The sequence below is a fragment of the Trachypithecus francoisi genome, unplaced genomic scaffold (assembly GCF_009764315.1).
Source record: "Trachypithecus francoisi isolate TF-2019V2 unplaced genomic scaffold, Tfra_2.0 Lachesis_group9, whole genome shotgun sequence".
NCBI classification, from domain to species: Eukaryota; Metazoa; Chordata; class Mammalia; order Primates; family Cercopithecidae; genus Trachypithecus; species Trachypithecus francoisi.
In genome coordinates this window covers 1,452,181-1,472,827 of record NW_022681474.1, presented here as the reverse complement: position 1 = coordinate 1,472,827, position 20,647 = coordinate 1,452,181, and the positions used below count along the sequence as shown (strand labels likewise).

Here is a 20,647-nt window from a genome sequence, read left to right as displayed (position 1 = left end):
GAGTGCTGTTTGTTTTTAATGGGTGATGTGCATCTCTGCAGGGTCACCTGGAGGCTCATGTCCCGTCTGCCCCGGGGGAGAAGACTCTGTGGCCCCAACCTTTCCCTCAGTCCCCTGCCAGCAGCTCAGCCTACCAGGATCACTGCGAGAGGCCCAGCGGGTAGGGGAGGCCCCGGGGCCTGTGTCTTCATCCTTTCTCCTCCCCACACAGCCTGGGTATCTGTCAGACATGACCCGTGGGGAGCTGCAGCCTGGACCTGGTGGGTCCATGTGTCCCCTTCCTGTGGGATCTGACAGGGGTCTCTGATCCTCCTCCATCCCCTCCTCACCCTACACATTGGATTTCTGTGGAAAGGAATCATCAGATCCGTCCTTTCTTCTCCGTAAACCATTTAGCCCAGAAAGAATGCAAGTTAAATGCTCACGGCCTTGTGAGGTCACGGGAGCTGCAGGGACATGGACTGTCTCACCCCAGGACGCCCCTGAATCACAGGAGGTGGCTCTGAAGACTGCTCGGGTCTGCCTGATTTCTCCGTGTCCTCTACATCGCATGGTGGTATTGAAGGCCAAATCCAGAGGCTCAACGCTGAGTAAACAGCCCGACAGGGACAGAGTGGAGCAAAGCCCCGACCAGGCCAGCCTCCTGTCAGTGACGCTGAGGTTCACTGTGGTGATTCACCGGAGGTGGAAAGACATCTATCAGCCGTAAAGCTCTGTCTTACATACGGAAACCTCCTGCCGTAAAACGACTTAACCAGAGGTCAACCCAAAGCACTTCTGCAGCCTTCAGATGATGACTGGGAAATCAATTGTTTTTATTACCTCCTCAGAGACCCCGATATAAAAGATAGGCAATCTGTGCTGTTAATTTAATGGCTTCCCCGAGGAAAGTACGAAGGTGCAGTCCCGCTCTGAAATTGACAGCAAAGCCGGCTGCAGCGCCATGTCCAGCAGAGGAAACTCTCTCCACAGGGGTTTGGGGAGGCCTTGGGTGCAAACTCAACCTCTCTCGGATGTGCCGTGGGTTTTCCCCGACTAGCAGGCTCAGGACTCATATTTTTCCTGGTCAAATGCAGCTCTGCGTGTGTGTAAGATGCCCAGTGCTTTAATGCATGTCCTGATTGTGTCAATGCGCAACTCATGGGTGCATTCATGAGTCCTCATCAGGCCGGTCCCCTGGGCACCGCCTGCCCTGTGCCTTGTGGCTCATGTGCGTGTCACGGATGGCACATTCCTCGGCACCCCAAACCCCTTGCTGCACTGCTGTGCTGTCCGTCTGCAGCTCCCATGCTCGCCCTGGTGATGGTCGGCGTGAGCAGAGTCCACAGGGTCTGGAGGGCTCGTCTGCATCTGAGATTCACGCTGCGTTGCTGTGATTCCCGGTGAAGGGACAGCCCCGACCCCAGATGTCCTGTGACCCCATCGTGGTGAGGGGCTGGTACAGTGATGTAGGGGGTGTCTGCTCTGAGCTTGCACCCACCCTGACCCCTCCTGGCTCCTGCCCTGGGGCCGATCCAGGCTCCCCAGGACAGATGCAGCTGTGACTGGACCACCCCATGAGCATCTCACAATGTGCTGCCCTCGCAGACCCCCACACAGGCCCCTCAGACCCGCTCCCACTCTATCGGGGAACTGTGGGTCTCCTCGAGCCAGGATGCCATGGTCTGGGACTCAGTGCAGAGTGTGCCACGTGGGGCCCATCCCTTGTCATGAGCCGGCTGGACCTCCTGCATGGCTGAAGCCCCTGGCACACCCAAGGTGGGGGCATCTGGGCTGCCACCAGCTAGATCTCCTACTCTCGCAGCCTTTGGGTCTCTCTCTAGTCACCCTGTCTGCCTCCCAGAGTGTCAGGAAGGCCGTGAGAAGACATGTTGACCAGAACAACCTTACACACATGCTTGAGACTGGATGATTCTCTACACCCCTGGTTCCTTATAAGGGATGGGGGTGGACAGAAGAGCTCATGAAACCCAGCAGCCACCCCAGGGCTGGAGCACAGGCCACAGCCCCCAGCCGCTATGAGCTCTGTCACCTGCCAACAGCAGCAGTGTCCTTGTGGGGAAAGGAGATGCCTCCATTTACCAAGGCTGTGATCACCCGAGGTGCGGATCCTCCCAGCCGCCCCAATATCATTTCCCTTTAGGATGTGAGGTGACACTTGAAAGCCCCATTCTCTCTGCATGAGGAACCCCAGCCGTGCAGCCCACTCTCTCTGCATGAGGAACCCCAGCCGTGCGGCCCACTCTCTCTGCGTGAGGAATCCCAGCTGTGCTCCTGGGCGGGAAGGAAGAAGGAAGATGCAAATCAGTGGGAAACTAGCTTTGGCACCTCTGGAGCATCAACTGTTTCACAGCCTAGCTGACCAGCCACGGAAATGACCAGCCACGGAAACGACCAGCCATGGAAACAGCTGCCTGGAGAGTCCGTGATCAGTCCATCCCTGCAGGGGGAAGATGAGCTTGTGCGGGCCACTGGCTAACACAGTTCATCCCATGCCTCCTACATACCAAGCACTGTGCCAGGCGCTTTTCACTTCTGGGGTGCCCGAGCCTCAGCACTTGGGGGACATTCACACCATCCCTGCTCATTTCGTAAGGAATAAACTCAACATAGTTACCGTATCAGTTCCCAGATTGGTGCTGGAGAAAAATATCAACTCTGCCTCTAGGGAGATGCCGATGAAAGCTCTCAGACCAGGGTGGCCAGTGCAGGACCCAGAGTGAGCTTGAAGCCGTTCAGAGGAGCTGGGCAGTCCCAGGCCTGGGGCAGGAGGAGGGAGGCCAGTCTGGGGAGTTTTTCTGCAATGTAGACAAGATTTTAACTTTCTACACTTTCCCACTTTCCCTCCTCCAAATTGGAAATCCATCCATGGGAGGCTGAGGCGGGAGGATTGCTTGAGCCCAGGAAGTCGAGGTTACAGCGAGCCATGATTGCACTGCTGCTCTCCAGCCTGGGCGACAGAGCAAGGACCCCCTCCCCCAGCCCCACCGCTGAAGTCTCCCCAAAACAAAATTAACTAAATGCTACAAACAGTGGGTTAATTAGAAATTAGCTCCTGGGATGGGTCTAGATGTCGACCCTTGTGTATTAGCAACCATGACCCTTTACAACGGATTCTCTTTCAAAAACTGCTTCATCTATTTTCAGTAGCAAAGCTATGGGAATGACAGCTGTCTGGCAGCCAGATTTGATTTTCCCTTTTCCTCAAGGCTCAATGCCCTACGACAGCCGGATGGCAGCGAGTTTCTGCCGCTGTCAGTGAACACTGCACAGAGCGTGGTGCGGCCAGCAGAGGGTGGTGGCCCGGGGCTGGGTCCCAGAAAGGTGCTGCCGCCCAGAGGAAACCGGAGCCCTGTCTAAGAGGACTTGAACGGAGGTGGGAATGTGTTATTGGAGGTGGGAAAGACGACCGTTGTGTGGAGGTGGGAAGTTTACCAGAACAGTCATCTGTGGTGGCAGAGAACCCAAGTGCACAGGACAGGACCCGGCTCTTCCCCAGTGGGGTCTTCATCCCCCTGGAGGGTCCCCAGGGAGGACAGTGGGAGGTGGGCCCACAGTTCTGGAGTCCACAGGAGCCCACCTGACGCTCACGAGGTTGGGGCCAGGAGTCACTAAAACACTAAGGGTCAGCTAGTGTCTCTCTTTAGAGCAGCTTGTTATCAAGAGACAGCAAAACACCTTCAGAACCTCCTATCCCATCTCTAGGAGTCTGTGCCCGCCCGATGTTCTCTCATTCTCCAGCAGCAAGGCCAGCCAAGCCCCTTCCTCCTCCTCCTCAAGCCTCTCTTCTTGCACACTTCTCAGGCCTTTCCCAAGCTGCCTGGGGTTTTGTCCTCAGGACGGAGCTGGAAAGGGGAGAGAGGCAGCGTGCTGGGCCCGGTGAGCACCCTCTCCTTTGTAAATGAAGATGCCTCTGGTGGCGTCCACAGGGCGACGTGGGCACAGCCTCAGCCTTGTCCATGGGTCCACCCCCTCGGTCTGGAGTGGCATCCTGAGAACACCTTCCTCCCTCTGTACCCCATGACAGCTTCCAACTTTGCCTTCTGCCCGAGCCTGGTCCCTTCAACCCCTGCCTCACATGTGCAGGGCTGACATCCACCCTGCTGGGCCCTTCTCCCTGTCCGGGTGGAGGCCGGTGGCCCTGCAGGGTGGGACATGTCCAGCATCTTCCCAGTTCACCTTTCAGCCACGCAGGCTCCTCGTGGTTCCTTGGTGTCTGCATAGCCTCCCAGGGGGTCGCCTCCGACCCTCCTTTCACTCTCCCTCTTGTGAGGCCATCTTCGCTCGTCCCTGGAAGTCCACCTGGCTGCCCTGTGGCCCTCCCACCTGCCCGTCCTGCCACCTCCGCTGGTCTCTGAGCCCCACACCCACACAGCTTGGTCTTCATCAAACTGCAAGACCCACATCCAAGTCTCCTTCCCATGGTCCTATGAACTGATAAATAGGAGGCTGGAGACAGACACAGGAGTAGGGGGAGGGCTGTGTTCACCAGGCTGGAGAGGAGATGCAGGAGTGATGGTGGCCCGTGTTCACCAGGAGAGGAGACGCGGGAGTGATGGTGGCCCGTGTTCACCAGGAGAGGAGACGCGGGAGTGATGGTGGCCCGTGTTCACCAGGAGAGGAGACGCGGGAGTGGGGTAGGGGAAAGTGTTCACCGGGAGAGGAGATGTGGGTGTGGGGTGGGCCTGTGATCGTCAGAAAATGGGAGCAGGAGTTGGGGGGATGGGGGCTGTGTTCACGGGGAAAGATCCCATGTTTGATCTGCCTGCTTCTCCCTTCCATCCTGGCTGCCTTCACGGCCCTATAACAGGTGACAAGAGCAGAAGGTAGACAAGGATAAGAGGGAAAGGTGCTTTTTTCCCTCTGTCGGGGAAAGCTGGTCATGGTGGAGACGGAGGCCCTGGGAGCAGGAGGGCCACAGAGGAGCCCAGTGGACCTGTTAGGAGCACCAGGGGTCCTTGCCCCTCTAGGCAGCCAAGAGGAACATCTGGGATAGGAGCTGGGGTAGAGAAGCAGCTGCCAGAGAGGAACATCAGAGGGAGAAAGGAGCAGCTGGAGGGGAGGAGCAGCTGGAGGAGAGGAGTAGCTTGTGGGGGAGAGCCTCTGAGGGAGAGGAACAGCTGGGGGAGCTGCCTGGAAGCACAGAAGGAAATTGTGAGGATCTCACTAGCCTTGTCCAATCACCCCTTCTTAGACAGCAGCTTCCCTGGGGTTCAACCTGTAGGACTTGCTGTGACCAGTGGAGATCATTGGTTGCCTGCACCAGGTTCCTGGTGCCTGGCCATGGATCAGTACCTGTCTGTGGCCTGTTCGAAGCTGGGCCACACAGCAGGAGGCAAGTAGTGGGCGAGGGAGTGAAGCTTCCTGTGTATTTACAGCCACTCCCCTTGATGGGACACAGAGCCAGACCCTATCTCCAAAAAAAGAAAGAAAATCCATCTCCATTAAACAGTAGCTCCCATTCCCTCTCCTGCCAGCCCCTGGCAGCCACCATTCTACTTTGTTCCTGGGTTTGCCGACTATAGATCCTGAATATATGTGTGAAATCATGCGAGGTTTGTCCTTCTGTGACCGGCTGGTTTCAACCAGCCTAATGTCTTCGGAGATCCTGCTGTCGTAGCATGTGTCCGAATCTCCCTCCTGGTTACAGCTGGATCATATTCTGTTACGTGGATATTCCGCGTTTTGTGCAGCCACTCATCCGTCGATGGACACGGGCTGCCTCCACTGTGCGGCTACCTGGATCGTGCTGCTATGAGCTGGCCATGTGCTTCTGTTCCAGTTCCTGCTTTCAGTACTGCCGGGCGTTTCCTGGGTGCAGCTTTCGGGTCTCTGGAGGAGCCGGTCACGGGGTCCCTCTGCTGTTGGAGAACTCATGGTTTATACTCACTGTTGCCGCAGTGTGGCCTCACAGCCATGTACAGAATTCTGAGTTCGAAGCCGGGTGCCCACTCCCTCTCTGATTCCGAAGCGGGAAAAGAATTCACCTGTGCCGAGTGTTCATCCCATGCTAGGCGCAGGGATGTGCTCTTAGATGTGGGGTCGCTGTTTGGGGGCACCATATGGCGGGCCAATGGGCTCTGAGGTCTGGGGCTGGTTTCCTGGCCTGCGTAGTGCAGGTGGCATCCTCAGCGCTGGGATGAGGGCAGGTAGGGGGTCCGTGTGCCCCCCTCGCACACGAGCCCCCGAGCTCCAGGCCGAGGCTCCGGAGGGGCTGCTCACGCGGTGTGCTTTCCCTCCAGGTGAATGAGAAGATGTAGCACAGCGGCAGCCTGGGTGACACCTGCTGGGAGCTTGGCGTGGATACCCCAGCCACCCCCAGCCCAGCCCAGCCCGAGCACCCTGCCCCTGGGCATCCCCCCGGCCATCTAGCCTCACCATGTCCAAGAGAGGCATGGGCAGCCGGGCCAAGGGGGACAAGGCGGAGGCCCTCGCGGCGCTGCAGGCGGCTAATGAGGAGCTTCGAGCCAAGCTCACAGACATCCAGATCGAGCTGCAGCAGGAGAAGAGCAAGGTGGGCTCTCCCCAGACCCCCAGCCCCGAAGGCCCCTCCCTCCCGCCTCCCCCGGGGCCAGAGGCTCTTCCTAGAGTGGGTTTGGCCAGGTCCCTGTGGAAACCCCTACCCGGTCCTAGAGGCTGCCTGGGACAGACCACGTGGTTGGGGGTGGGGGCGGCAGGCAGTGGGAGACTGGATGAGGGCTCTGTAGGCAGAGGTGCTGTGGTGGTTGCCGCAAACCACAGTGAGCTCACAGAAAATATCCTCTGCTGCGCGGGGACAGCCCTCCCATCTGGGGCCGCAGGGCCTTGAGGGTCTGGGCCTAGTGGGGCCATCCCTGGAAAGGACGCTGAGTTTCCCACTGCAGCATCCATGGTGGAGCTGACCTGAAACAGAGTGGGCAAGTATGGCTCTCGCATGGGAATAAGGAAAAAGACGGGCTGTCGGTTTAGAGCTTCCAGGTTCGGAGGAACAGCACCTGTTACCAAACGCGGAGATGCAGGGGCAAGCCCAGGGGGATGGGGAGGCCCACGATGGCCTCTGGCTGGATGCCCAGCACTTGGGGGCTCTTGAAGCCTCAGGAAAGATTGGGCTGTGCTGAGCTGTGCTGGCAGCCAAGGTGGGGGGCGTCTGGAGCGGGGAGTAGGGACTGAGCAGAGGACGGGCCAAGCCCTAGGGTGGGCCACCCTTTTGCCTGAACCTCTTTCCACCTCCAGCATGACCTTCGCCCTCTCCTTTCCATCTCCTGGTCCCCAGGAGCCATTAAGAAGTGTGCCCGGGCTCCTGGAAGGAGAAGGCAAAGGAGAGAGCATCTGGAGAGAAGTCAGCACCAGGAAGGGACTGGGCATGAAGGCAGGTGCCTGCCGCGCGCTTGGAAGGGCCTGGGTCATGCGTGGATGGTGTCCCCGCTCTGGGCCCTAGTTCTCTCCCTCCCCGCTTCTTCCCCAACAAAGGCATCTGTCTCAGTGGCTACGTGGTCTGCTGGTGGAGGGAAATCGGGTTATTTGGGGCTGGTTGCTTAACCTCTGACTTATTCAACCTTCTGTAATTTCACCTCCTTGTTATATCAAGAGAAGAAGAATGTTTTGTGATACGTGATAATCATGTGTAGTTCAGATTTTGGTGCCCACACCACAAGGAAAGTTGTGTTAGAACATGAGTCATCCCGGCACATTAGGAGGCCAAGGCGGGAGGATCGCTTGAGCCCAGGAGTGCGAGACCAGCATGGGCAACATAGGGAGACCTCATCTCTACAAAAAAAATGGGCAAATTAGCCGGGTGCAGTGGTGTGCTCCTGTGGGCTCAGCCACTCAGGAGGCTGAGGCGAGACGATTACTTGAGTCTGGGAGGTTGAGGCTACAGTAAGCTGTGATTGTGCCACTGTACTCTAGCCTGGGTGACAGAGCGAGACCCTGTCTTTCAAGAAATAAAAATGATTTAAAAAAAAAAAACCCACAGATGTACCTGCTCATTTGCATATTATCCACGGAGTTGACCCACAAAGCCTAAAATATTTACCATCTGGCCCCACCCCTGTTCCTCCCCCTCCTGCCATGAGTTCCCTCCTCTGTAGGATGGGGATGAACACAGCGCCCACTGCCTGTGGCCTGGAGGAGGGAGTGCTGCTGAGGCTCCCACGCACAGCTGGGGGAGAGTCTCGCTTCTAGGATACCAGAAGGCCGATGGCATGGGGACATGGTCAGTAAATGTGCGTCCAGCACCTGCTCTGTGCCAGGTGCCCATAAATCGCAAACAGCAATGCCCAGAGGCCCAGACTTGCTGCAGGAGCACAAGGTCGGGGTGCTAATGCCCCCCACCCCCGAAAACGGGGAGTTGCCCCAAATGGAGAGACCAGGCTGTACGGCGAGCCTCAGACATGGCTGTCGTCCTCCCTCTCCCCGTTTTGCTGGTGGAAGAAGAGATGACTTGTCAAGAGCCCAGGGAGAATGAAACCCTTTGTTTTATTGAGTAAAAGTATAACAATTATCTTTTTTAAAAAAAACAGTCTCACTCTGTCACCCTGTCTGGAGTGCAGTGGTGCGATCTTGGCTCACTACAGCCTCAACTTCCTGGGCTCAAGCAATCCTCTCACCTCAACCCCCCAAGTAACCGAGACCGCAGGTGTGCACCACCATGCCCAGCTATTTTTTTTTTTTTATTATACTTTAAGTTCTAGGGTACATGTGCATAACATGTAGGTTTGTTACATATGTATACTTGTGCCATGTTGGTGTGCTGCACCCATCAACTCGTCAGCACCCCTCAATTCATCATTTATATCAGGTATAACTCCCAATGCAATCCCTCCCCCCTCCCCCCTCCCCCCTCCCCCTTTTTTTTTTTTTTTTTACTTTTTTGTAGAGAATGGGTCTTGCTATGTTGCCCAGGCTGGTCTCAAACTCCTGGACTCAAGCGATCTTCCTGCCTCAGCCTCCCAATGTGCTGGGATTACAGGGCTGAGCCACTGCCCCTGGCCAATAATTATCTTCTTAACACAAACACCACATGTGGACATCCCAGCTTTAGTCCCCGGTTCTCTGTCCACCCAATTACAGCAGCATCACGCGATGTTTCGTGCAGTTTTGCCAAAACACATCCATCTGTGATGCCCCGAGGGACACACGCTCCTTGATGGTCAACAGGCCAGGTTTATGGGCTCTCCAGGTGCTGGCAGGGGTTCCAGGGCCGGCGTCTGATGGCTGCAACCCAGACCCGCTGGGCACCTTGCGGGGTGTTTAGTTGTACCTGGAGGAGAGGATGTTCCCTCTTGGCACAACGTGCAGAAGGCACCAGAGGAAAGGAACAGAGAAGAAGCCTGTTTGCCTCAGAGCTCCTCGTCCTGGACACCCTCACCAGAGAGTTCATGTCATGGTTTCCTGCATAAGCTATCTGAGCCCCGCCTCCTCCAGCATAACTGACAGCTGGACGCACAGGCAGCAACGCCCTTTTGCCAAGTGACCACAGCGTCTCTTGGAGTCAGTTCCACGTGGAACAGTGCAGCTGGCACAAGCTCGTCCATGTTATTCACATGCCCCACCGTGTTGGGCCTGTTGACAGCATCCAGGCTGATTCGATTTTCAGCTGATACCGCAGCCCTGTATGTGGGTCTTGAACCACATGCAAAAGAATTCCTGTAGGAGACGTTCTTGCCAGCCAAATTGCTGGGCCAGAAGGTGTCTATGTTTGCAGTTTGACGGTGACGTCCCCAGGGCCCATGGAGAACAGAGAGGGCCCTTACGGGGAGGTCCAGCTGGCTCCCAAGGCAGCTCCAGGAGCCGGGTCGGGGCAGAGTCCTTGCCGCTGGCTCACACCGGTGGGAAGGTGCTGGCTGCTCTGGGATCACTGGGGTTCAAGATCGTGACTCGGTGCTGCTCCTTCCTGCAGACCTAGTTATCCAGGCTTAGCCAAGGACTCTGAAATATTCTCATCTCTGCCAGGGCGTTCTTTCTAGGCTGAGGTTTTCACACCTCACTATGCAGCAGAGCCAGGACTTTGGTCCTGCTGGAGCAGAAGCTGCCGGGAGGCATGGGGAGGCATCGAACACGCCCAGGGCTGCTCAGCGTCCGCATCGTGGACTTGCCCTCCCACACCAGCTCCTCTGGCCAGCTCCCTCCCTCTCCCAGCCCTTTCATCCTGCCAGTCCCAGGGGACAGTGGATTTCCAACATTAAAGGAGCTTCCAGGAGATGCAGAAAATAACTATTCTTTGTCTCCTCAACTTCCAGGGTCTGCAGCTAACTGAAGCAGGGGGCTGGAGAGGAAAAACAATGGGTGGGACACAGGTGGCGCCTTGGACAAGAGAGAGCCCCTGGGCCACCAAGACCCCAGAGCATTCTCTCACCCTGCTCCTAACTCATTAACTCCCTCCCCTGCCTCCTTGGCCCAACCCTCCCCCACCTCATTCACCTGCTCTTCTCCTACCTGGTCCTGTCTCCCACTGGTGCCTCCAAGCCAAACCTGGACCTTCCCAGCCAAGCGTCATTTAAAATATTCAAGGCCAGGTGCAGTGGTTCACACCTGTAGTCCCAACACTTTGGAAGACTGAGGCGGGAGAATCACTTGAGCCCAGGAGTTCGATACCAGCCTGGGCAACACGGCAAAACCTGGTCTCCACCAAAAAAATATATATATATATATACACACACATATATACACACGCACACATACACACGTATGTATATGTTATGTGTATGTGTACATATATTATACACGTGTCTATATATTATACACGTGTATATATAATACACATGTCTATATATTATACACGTGTCTATATATTATACACGTGTCTATATAATACACGTGTCTATATATTATACACGTGTATATATATTATACACATGTGTATATATATTATACACACACATATATATATTTAAAAAACTGGGCATGGTGGCACTCATCTGTAGTCCCAGCTACGTGGGAGGATGACTTGAGCCCAGGAGGTCGAGACCAGCCTGGGCAACATGGCAAAACCTGGTCTCCACCAAAAAAAAAAATATATATATATACATATATACACACGCACACACACGCACGTATGTATATGTTATATGTGTATGTGTACATATATACACGTGTATATATTATACACGTGTATATATATTATACACACACATATACATATTTTAAAAACTCGGCATGGTGGCACTCATCTGTAGTCCCAGCTACGTGGGAGGATGACTTGAGCCCAGGAGGTCGAGGGTGCAGTGAGCCATGATTGTGCCACTGCACTCCAGCCTGGGTGACAGAGAAGACTATCTCAAAAAAAAAATTTTTTTTTAATTAAAAACATTCGAGGTTAAAAAAGATTGTGTGCACACAGAAAATAATATGGCAGACAGGCAGATAGGCACCACCCACAATTTAAAAATTACCTCATTTGGGTTCAAATATAAGCAAACTAGAAGCTCTCTGCCCGGCTGCCTGCCCTTGTTCCTGCGCGCCTGCCGAGAGGTCTGGGTCCCCCTGTGCCCAGGCATCTTTCTGGCCTGACAGTGACAGCAAGGGTCTCACCGACAGTAATGAGACTTCAGCTCATTGCACCTGCGGGCCCTGAGGATCCTGAGGGCCTGGAGCCTCCAGCCCCTTTTCTTCTAGCTCCCACCTGGGCTTTCTCTTCTCCCTACTCCATTCCATAAATGGACTATCCCATCTGGGTTGACCTTCGAGTCTTCCTGAGCTGGGAAGGGCTCGAGGCTATAGCTTCTGTGTGGTTAGAAACAGGACCATGGGAAGCCTTCAGGGGCCCCTGGGCTCTTGCAGCTCTGCAGCTCACACAGCATCTTGGCCTCTACCACAAACATGGGGATTCTTGATCTGCAAAACACTTGCATAAGTCATGGCCAAGTAGGGAAGAGAAAATAGGAATTCAGTCATTGCAATGGTCAGCATCAATGCTTCTGAAGTCTTTACTGTGTCCATGCCAAAAGTAATATCGTCATTACAACCCCAGGACAGGAATCTGTAACTAGACCTACAGCTGTGGAACCGGAGCCTCCTATCTCATTTCCAGCAGATCCAGATACCTCAGAAGCACCCATTGGGGAGAATCCAGTTCTAGACCTCAAGAGGGAAATCAATGACCGGCCAGAGGAGCCATTCCCAGAACAGACCGACCTGCTCCACTGGCCTCCTGCAGCCTGGAGGGGACAGGCAGCCCCCAAGCCAGTCGAATCCAGCCATGCCCTGGAAGCTCCCACAGCCCACTGGTGGCCAAGGCGGCATCTGGCGGCCTCCACCAGCTCAGGCATGGGCAGGTGCTCCTGGGCTGCCGGTGCCTCCAGCAGGGCCTGAGCCTTCGCAGCTCCCAAGGCCGGATCCCAGCGTGGGCCCACCGATAGATGGGCCCTGCCTTCTGTGCAGTTTCCCTGCGGTTAAGGGAAGGTGTGCTCTCCTCTCACATGGTGATTAAATCAGTTTACATTGAGCAACCAACGGAGGGGGTGCTACTTGTTCCTCTGCCACGGTCTTGGGCTGCCATGCACTCGGGAGCTCATCTCTTTATCAGGAATCGTCAGAATTCCGCAACTGCATCATCAGATTTTGCAGGCTGCAATTTTCAGGGTAAAGAAGGTTCCTGTGAGTTCTGGAAAAAGCATTTCGGATTTCAGTCCGATGGTTAATCGATCAGCGAGGAAGACTTGAGCAGACTGAGATTTGATAAGTCAAAGATAAAATGTTTTAAATAAAAGCTGACCCCTCTCCAGGTGCCAGCTGTCTGAGAGAGTGAGATGGGACCCTTCCCAGTGAAGAAGGGGAGGGGCTCACAGGAAGGGCTCTCGTGGGAACTGCAGGGATGTGAACTCAGCCTTATCTTGAGCTTGTCTTGAGGAAGGTGCAGTGTGTGCTCCTTTAAAGCGGGGAAGAGCTGTACATGTCGTGAGGATGTAAGTCACCGTGTTTTTGTCGTGGACATGAAGGCTGCAGCTCTGGCCTGGGCACAACAGGGCCCCGATGCCTGTTCCAGGGTTTGGCCACTGGCCACCCTCCTGCAGGCTGAGCCCCGCCTCTTGGAACTGCATGCTTGATGAGGAACCAGTGCAGGGAGCAGAGAAAATTCACAGCAGTCACACCTTTCAGAGGTGCCCGGGAAGTCCTACAAGATCCCGGCTTTAACTGGGGGGCCTGCTTAGAGGTGGGAGACCCCATGGAAGCTCCGGCCTCCTGCCCCCACAGGAAATGTGTCCCGGGCAACTGTGCCCCTGCAGGCCTGTGGAGGGAGGCAGCAATGATGGGGACAGGGGCCGAGGCAAGGGGTGGCAGAGCCAGCAGACATGGTGGTGCTGGGGTCACTGCTGAGGAAGTGGCTTTGGAGCAGAGACCCCCCCCATGAGCACAGAAAGGCTCCAGGTGGGGCTAGAGCCCAGGTAGAAATGGGATGAATGGGCATGGGTGTGACCTGGAGCACCAGGAAGGCCAGGGCAGGTGCAGCCCTCATGGGGAAGGTGCAGGAGAGGTCGGCAAAGGTGGCCATGGGCCCCGGGTCCATGCAGGTGTGGGGCAGGAGGGGGCCTAGTAACCTGTGGTCCACATGGGGACACTTTGGAGGGAGAAAGGGGGTTACTGATCACTATGCTGGAACAACAAGGAAAGCCAGCCTCCCCGGATCACTGGGCATCCCACCGTGGCAAGGCAGGGAGCTTGGGTCATGCTCCAGGCATGGCCAACAGCCTCTGGGAGCCTTAAAGCTGGACATGACCTGACTTCTATTTACATATTATATATTGTAAATATGTTTGTTTAAAATATTTTGACGTTTTAAACATACCCTCTGGCTGCTGTGGGAGGGGCTGAGGGGAGCAGAGAGCAGTGGGAGGCGGCTGCTCAGAGGTCCATGCTGTGGCTGAGGGTGGCAGCTGTGGAGGGGCACAGGGCAGAGACACCAGGATATGTGGGTAGGCAGGGGTAGAGTCTGTGGGTGGACGGTGTGTGGAATGGCTCTGGGACATGAGGGAGAGGGGCCAGGAGGTGTGGGCAGGTGGGGGTAGAGTGTGCGTGTGGATGGTGCATGGGATGCTCCAGGCTCGGGTCTGAGTAGCAGTGGCTGGGCTGCCCTTTGCTGAGGTGGCATCTGGGCGGGATAATGGGCACTGGGGGCCGGAGAACATCAAGGATTCTGCATGGGACAGGGTACCGTGGAGCCTCACACCAGCATCCAGGCGGGGGCTGCCATGTTGGCGGTGAGCATAGGTGGCCACTGTCCCACGGGGCACACGGGTCTCAGGTGTGGGAGCAGGGTCTCCGGGTGGTGGGAGATACTGCCCGGAGAACAGCGCCAGGGGAGACGGGGCTGGGACCCGTCCTGGGCACTCAGCTCATCAGCTGGGAAGCCCAGAGGGGGCAGCGAGAAGGCCGTGCTCTTGGCCTTCACCTGCCTCACGTCTGCTTCCAGAACATTCCATCCCGCCTCTGTTCTTTTGGGCTGTTAGGTTTTAAGAAGGGTCTCTTTTCCTGGTTCCTTATTTTGTTCAGTTGTATTCTTTTCTTCAGTGTTTTTGTCTACAAAGTCCCACGTGGCTCTTTTGGTTTACATGAATGTCTTGCATTTTAAAAAAGTCTCTGCCTTCCCCTGGGGACTGTCTGCTTATTACTGTGGGTACCTGAATGTTCTGAGCCTTTAGGAGTGGGGAAATAGTTCCCATAAAGAGTCTGGGATTCAGATTCTCCTTGTCCACAGCCACGTGTCTCCTTGGACAGAGCAGCTCTCCACCTCCCCTCCGACACCGGCTCACATGGAGGATGCGTCCGACTACCCGGCTGCCGCTTCTTGGTCAGCCTCCCGCTGCCTGGCTGCGAATCCCCTCTCTCCAATCCCTCTGTCTTTCCCTTCTGCCCCCTTTGGCTGCTCCATTCTTTCCTACTCCTCAGAAAGAAACAGACAGTTCTCATCAGAGAACATGCACAGCTAGGGTTTGAAAGACTGTGACCTTCCCACTTTCTAAAGCATGACTTACTGAAATGTACAAGAAATACACCTACCTAGTGACCAGGACGCTGTATGTCCCTGGTCTGAAAGCAGTTGTCACCTCAGTTCAGGGCTTACTAGCCACTCTTGGCCTGCTTTAGGAGATTGAACTTGCACCTCCCAGGACTCTGTGATAAAGCTCAGGAGGTAGATCTGTGAATGGCCAAAAGCATTAGCAGTATTATTTAAGGACATGCAAATCAAAACAAAGTCGAACGCACCCAGTTGCTTTTATACTCGGCAGATCCCTGGGGTCGCTGATTGGATGGAGAAGTCCATGCTCTCAGAAGCTGCTGGAAGCTTCTCTGCAGGTGCCTTGGCCGCCAGTGCACGGCCCTGAGATGTGCCAGGCTTCTGTGGCAGCGACTCCACCGTTAGGAAAAGCAGAATCCAGCGGATACACAGGGTGTTGGTTTGAGCTCTGCTAATGATAAGGAACAAAGCGGGCACCTGGCTGTCCCGACCTGAGGAAATTGCTAAGGATGTTAAGTTGTGTTTACGCAGCAGACTGCCCTGCAGCCATTAGAATCTCATTGAGGAAGAATATTTGCTAATAGAGGAACTCCTCATTGTCAGGCTAAGAAAAGCCTGGGAAAGGGACAGCAGGGCTTTGTGGAGTTTTCCTGTTGAGGAAAATCTTCACCTGTACCAGGTCATGGAGACACTCTCCTATGTTTTCTTCTAGAAGCCGTGTTGTTTTACCTCTCAATTTTAAATCGGAAACCCAGCAGGGATTGATTTTGGCACATGACGTGAGTAGGATATGATTGTGGATATGAGACGGACCTGGCACCTTTCCTGTAAAAAAGGCTTTACCCGCTGCACTTGCAGCTTCTCCTTTCCAATAAAGCTGTGGCCATGCGTGTGAGCCTGTGTCGTAGACAGCGTTACCGGCCAGTCCTTGGCCTCTTCCGGGTGTGAGCCTGTGTCAGCGTTACCGGCCAGTCCTTTGCCTCTTCCGGGAGGATGCCTGTGCCGTGCGACTTTGCAGAGCTTTGCTTTTTTCTGGTCAGTGCAGCAGTGACCTGGGCCAGGCCCAAGCCCAGCCCTCTGTGTCCCCTGCTTACTCCTTCACCTCTGTCCTCTCTGTGAGGAGGCTGTGTCTAGACCAGTGGCCAGTTCCAGGAAAAGTGCCACGTGGTACCCACTGAGCCCAGCCTAGGCCACCTGACTCCAGCTGACTGCTAGACTCATGAGAAAAAAATGAATGGTGGTTGCCTCTGTGTAGCATGGCGGAAGTTTACTTATTATTTTTGAGACAGGATTTCACTCTGCCACCCAGGCTGGAGTGCAGTGGTGCGATCATAGCACACTGCAGCCTCTACCCCCTGGCTCAAGCAATCCTCCCATTTCATCCTCCCAAGTAGCTGGGACTGCAGGCATGCATCACCGCACCTGGCTAATTTTTTCATTTATTTTTTGTACAGACGGGATCTCACTGTGTTGCCCAGGCTGGTCTTGAACTCCTCAAGCTATCCTCCTGCCTCTGCCTTGCACAGTGCTGGGATTACAGGATGAGCCACCGTGCCCAAACAGCAAAAGTTGGCTGTTAGTCACGGAAGCTCCCTGATAGTCTGTTTTGGGTTCTATTCTCTCTTGGTTCTTTGCATTTCCATCTACATTTTAGAATCCGTTTGGAGATTTGCATTTTTATAACAGCTTCTATACATTGAATTGCATTGAATCTATAGATCAATTTGAGGAAAATAAACATGTTTATAATGTTGAGTCTTTGGATTCATGAGTATGATATATTCTTCCGTTTATTTAAATCCTTTTAAATTTCTGTCAGTAACACTTGGTAGTTTTCAGCACAGAGGTCTTGGGCACGTTTTCTAACACGTATTCAAGTGTTGGATTTTTTGGATACCATTATAAATGGTACATTTGATATTTTCATTCCTAATTATTTGCTGATGATATATAGAAATCCAGTGATTTAAAAAATATTTGAATGGAGCGTTCCTCAATGAATTCATTTCTTCATTCAACCAATCTAATGAATACATATTTTTCCATGACATGGGAAAAGCGTGGTGAGTGGCTGCATGATCCGGGCGAGGGTGAATTATGCATGAAGTGTTGGCTGGTGCGGCTCCGATTCCATAAACATTTCCCCGAGCTGCCAAATGCCAATCTGCTCAAATTAGCGCTGAGCACCGTTCATATACTCGCTCTGCAGCCAGCTCCAGCCCTGGCGGGTCACTGTGATCGCGGCTGGGGTCACCCTGAAGGGTCACTGCGATCGCGGCTGGGGTCACCCTGGAGGGTCACTGCGATCGCGGCTGGGGTCACCCTGGCGGGTCACTGCGATCGCGGCTGGGGTCACCCTGGAGGGTCACTGCGATCGCGGCTGGGGTCACCCTGGAGGGTCACTGCGATCGCGGCTGGGGTCACCCTGGCGGGTCACTGCGATCGCGGCTGGGGTCACCCTGGCGGGTCACTGCGATCGCGGCTGGGGTCCTGCCAGTGATATACTTCTGTGATCAGAGGGGCTCTCTGGGCCCCCTGCTATGGATGGGCTGGGATCCCACCAGCGGCCCAGAGGAGGTCTCCCACAGCCGCCTGTCAGCCCAGCTGCACTCATCTGGGCCCTTCTAGGCGCCACAGCCCTGATCTTGAACTCTAGTTTTCTGCATGATCCTGGAGTCATCTCAGGGGACATCACGGCTGGTTTAAAATAGAGATGTTGACCTGTGACTCGGTGACAGCAGGACAGGCCTGGTAGAGGAGGTTGGTGTGTTCCCCTTCAGTGTTTGTCATTTGCATAAAGGAAATAGTCCTTAAATAGTTGTCTCCAAAGAGGACCCCAAATTCTAGAGCAATTGTTGGAGGTTAGCGGAAGAAACTTTCTCTGGAAATAAGACTGTAGAGAAAAATGTTGTTTCTGGTAGAAATGTGGTTTGACTAAAAGTTACTCGTGAAAAAAATTGAAAGGACCTTTGTCCATTTCATTTAAGATTCTATCAACCTGGCCGGGCGCGGTGGCTCAAGCCTGTAATCCCGGCACTTTGGGAGGCCGAGACGGGCGGATCACGAGGTCAGGAGATCGAGACCATCCTGGCTAACACGGTGAAACCCCATCTCTACTAAAAAATCCAAAAAACTAGCCGGGCGAGGCGGCGGGCGCCTGTAGTCCCAGCTACTCGGGAGGCTGAGGCAGGAGAATAGCGTGAACCCGGGAGGCGGAGCTTGCAGTGAGCTGAGATCTGGCCACTGCACTCCAGCCTGGGCGACAGAGCAAGACTCCGTCTCAAAAAAAAAAAAAAAAGATTCTATCAACCTTGGAGCAGCCCTGAGGGCTCAGCAGTCCTCCAGCTCCCACTGGAGCCGTGAACATTTGGTGACATCATAAATGAGTATGGCCATGTCCAGCCATAAGCGGGCATTGGGCCGGATGCGCTGGAAACTCCTCGGAGTGGGAGAGAAAGGCCCTTGGCAGCAGAACCTGGCCCATGGTGGGCAGGGGGTCTCCGCACTGTGGTCTGAACGTAGGACCCCCCACAGCATGTCCTCCCCCAACCCCAGACAGGACCCTTGCTGGGCTATTTTGTTGCTTGTTAGAAGAAGTGCCTTTTCTCCACGGTTTAAAACAGTAACAACACAATCTCAACTCCTGGAAGGTATTTTTGATTCAGATGCCAACAATTCTCATGAATAACAACTGATAAAATCTTTCAGCACATTGCAGATTCCAGTGGGTGACCTCAGGTTTGCCTGAACGGTACCTGCTGCTCAGGTGTTCAGGGTGTTGCAGATTCTGGTGGGTGACCTCAGGTTTGCCTGAATGGTACCTCTGCTCAGGTGTCCCTCAGGGCCTTATCCAGGTGCGGCCTGGTCAGGACTGTGCATTGTGGCCACCTGTCCTGGGAGCGCTGGCTTTGTACCACTTTGTGCTGGTCATTGGATCTCACCCGAACGAGTGGGGAATGGTCCATCCTTGTGGCATCCAGGTCTGGCCTGAGGGTTGAAGCCAATCTTGGCCCAGGGAGGGAGAATAGGGGCGCCTGTCACTGCTGAAATACAGGTCTGCAGGCGACGTGGGTGACCTTGTCTCTAGGCATAGGACGGAGGCATCTGGGTGGCCAGGCTGGGCTGGGCTCGCTGCACTGGGGCCTTGTCCACTGGAAAATGTGGCCTTGCCCACATGTGGGCCTCGGGGCCTGGCCAGTATCCACACTTCCAGCTCTTGTCCACCTTTCAGGGTCTGTCCCGATGCTGTCTGGACTCTACCCCTGAAGGGTGGCCAGGCCTGTGGCTACCTGCTGGTTTTCTGGCTTGGTTTCCCCCCAGGTCACCCCTGCTTCACCCCCACTTCACCCCTGCAGCTGGACAGGGCCACACCAGTGTGGCTGCCCAAGCCCATTGGTTAAGGGAGGGATGGAACATCCGTCAGAAACACGCACAAACACCTGGTGTCCCATAGATCAGGGTGGTGCTTGTTTTGAACTGGCGGAAAAGCACATTGGGGCTCACAAAATGTGACCCAATCTGGGCAGGCGTGAGAGGAAGGAGACGTCATCCTTGACTCTTTCAGAAGTAGGTTTAGTGGATGTTTCAGAAACGACTTTGGTTAAATGCCTCATTCACACATGTCAGAGCCCCGTGATGGCCTAAACCGCAAGGTTTCCAAGCCCCATTAGGTGTGCGTGCACGCATCTCTGCCTGTGCATGTATGTGTGCGTGTGTATGTGTGTGTGTGCGGACATGTGTGTATGTGTGTGCATGCATGTGGAGGGGGCATGTGTGTTTTGTGTGCATGTGTGCACAAGTGTGTGCGAGTGTGTGCACATGTGTGTAGGCATGTGTGTGGTGTGTGCATGTGTGTGTCTGCACGTGTGTATGTGTGCACATGTGTGTATGTGTGGGGGCATGTGTGTGGTGTGTGCCTCTGTGCCTGTGTGTGCATGTGTGTGGTGTGTGGTGTCTGGTGTGTGCATGTGTGTGGTGTGTGTGCATGTGTGTGGTGTGAGGTGTGTGTGGTGTATGCATGTGGGTGGTGTGTGCGTGTGGGTGGTGTGTGCGTGTGTGGTCTGTGGTGCTTGCATGTGTGTGATGTGTGCATGTGTGGTGTGTGCGTGTATGTGCATGTGTATGTGCATATGTGTGTGATGTGTGCCTGTGCGTGCATGTGTGTGGTCTGCACGTGAGTAGGGTGAGGGGAACAGGATGGGTGAGGCTTGAGCAATCAGCAGGCCTCGTGGGTCTCCCCTGCCTTAGACTTCTAAGGGTGGAGCCTCAGATGTCAGTGGTTCAGACTCTAGGTGCTCTATTTAAACAGTGACTCTCTACCCTGGCCCTGTGTGACAATCCCCTGTGGAGTAAGAGATGAAGAACAGCCCAGCACCCAATTGCCCCCACCCTGTGCCTCTGCCCAGAGATCCCTTCCACCCCACAAGGCGTCTCCTGCTTTAGGCCTGTCCCCAAGCCCTGGGCAGATTTACCAGCCTCTGGTTGCCTGTGGTTAACTCAGATGGCATCAAATAGCAGTGCCATGGCTCCTGGGGGATGCCAGGGGGATGACTGTAGGTCATCTGGGGGACAGTGGGGAGATGGCCACAACTTACCGACATCTGGCCCACCTGTGGATCTCAGGAGCGGTGTGAGAATAATCACCAGAGCTCACTGTGTGGAATTACAAGTGGTGACATGACACAGAACCCAGTTAGATATTTCAGGGAAATT

At 54.7% G+C, this 20,647-nt stretch overlaps 1 protein-coding gene across 1 annotated transcript in view; it reads left to right on the top strand.

Moving 5' to 3' along the window:
* JAKMIP3 (Janus kinase and microtubule interacting protein 3) overlaps positions 1–20,647 on the top strand; it is a 94,661-nt gene that overhangs the window by 12,518 nt on the left and 61,496 nt on the right. The window contains 1 exon segment of the mRNA XM_033209789.1: positions 6,243–6,514. Coding sequence (XP_033065680.1) covers positions 6,380–6,514 — 135 coding nt within the window. The 5' untranslated portion in view covers positions 6,243–6,379.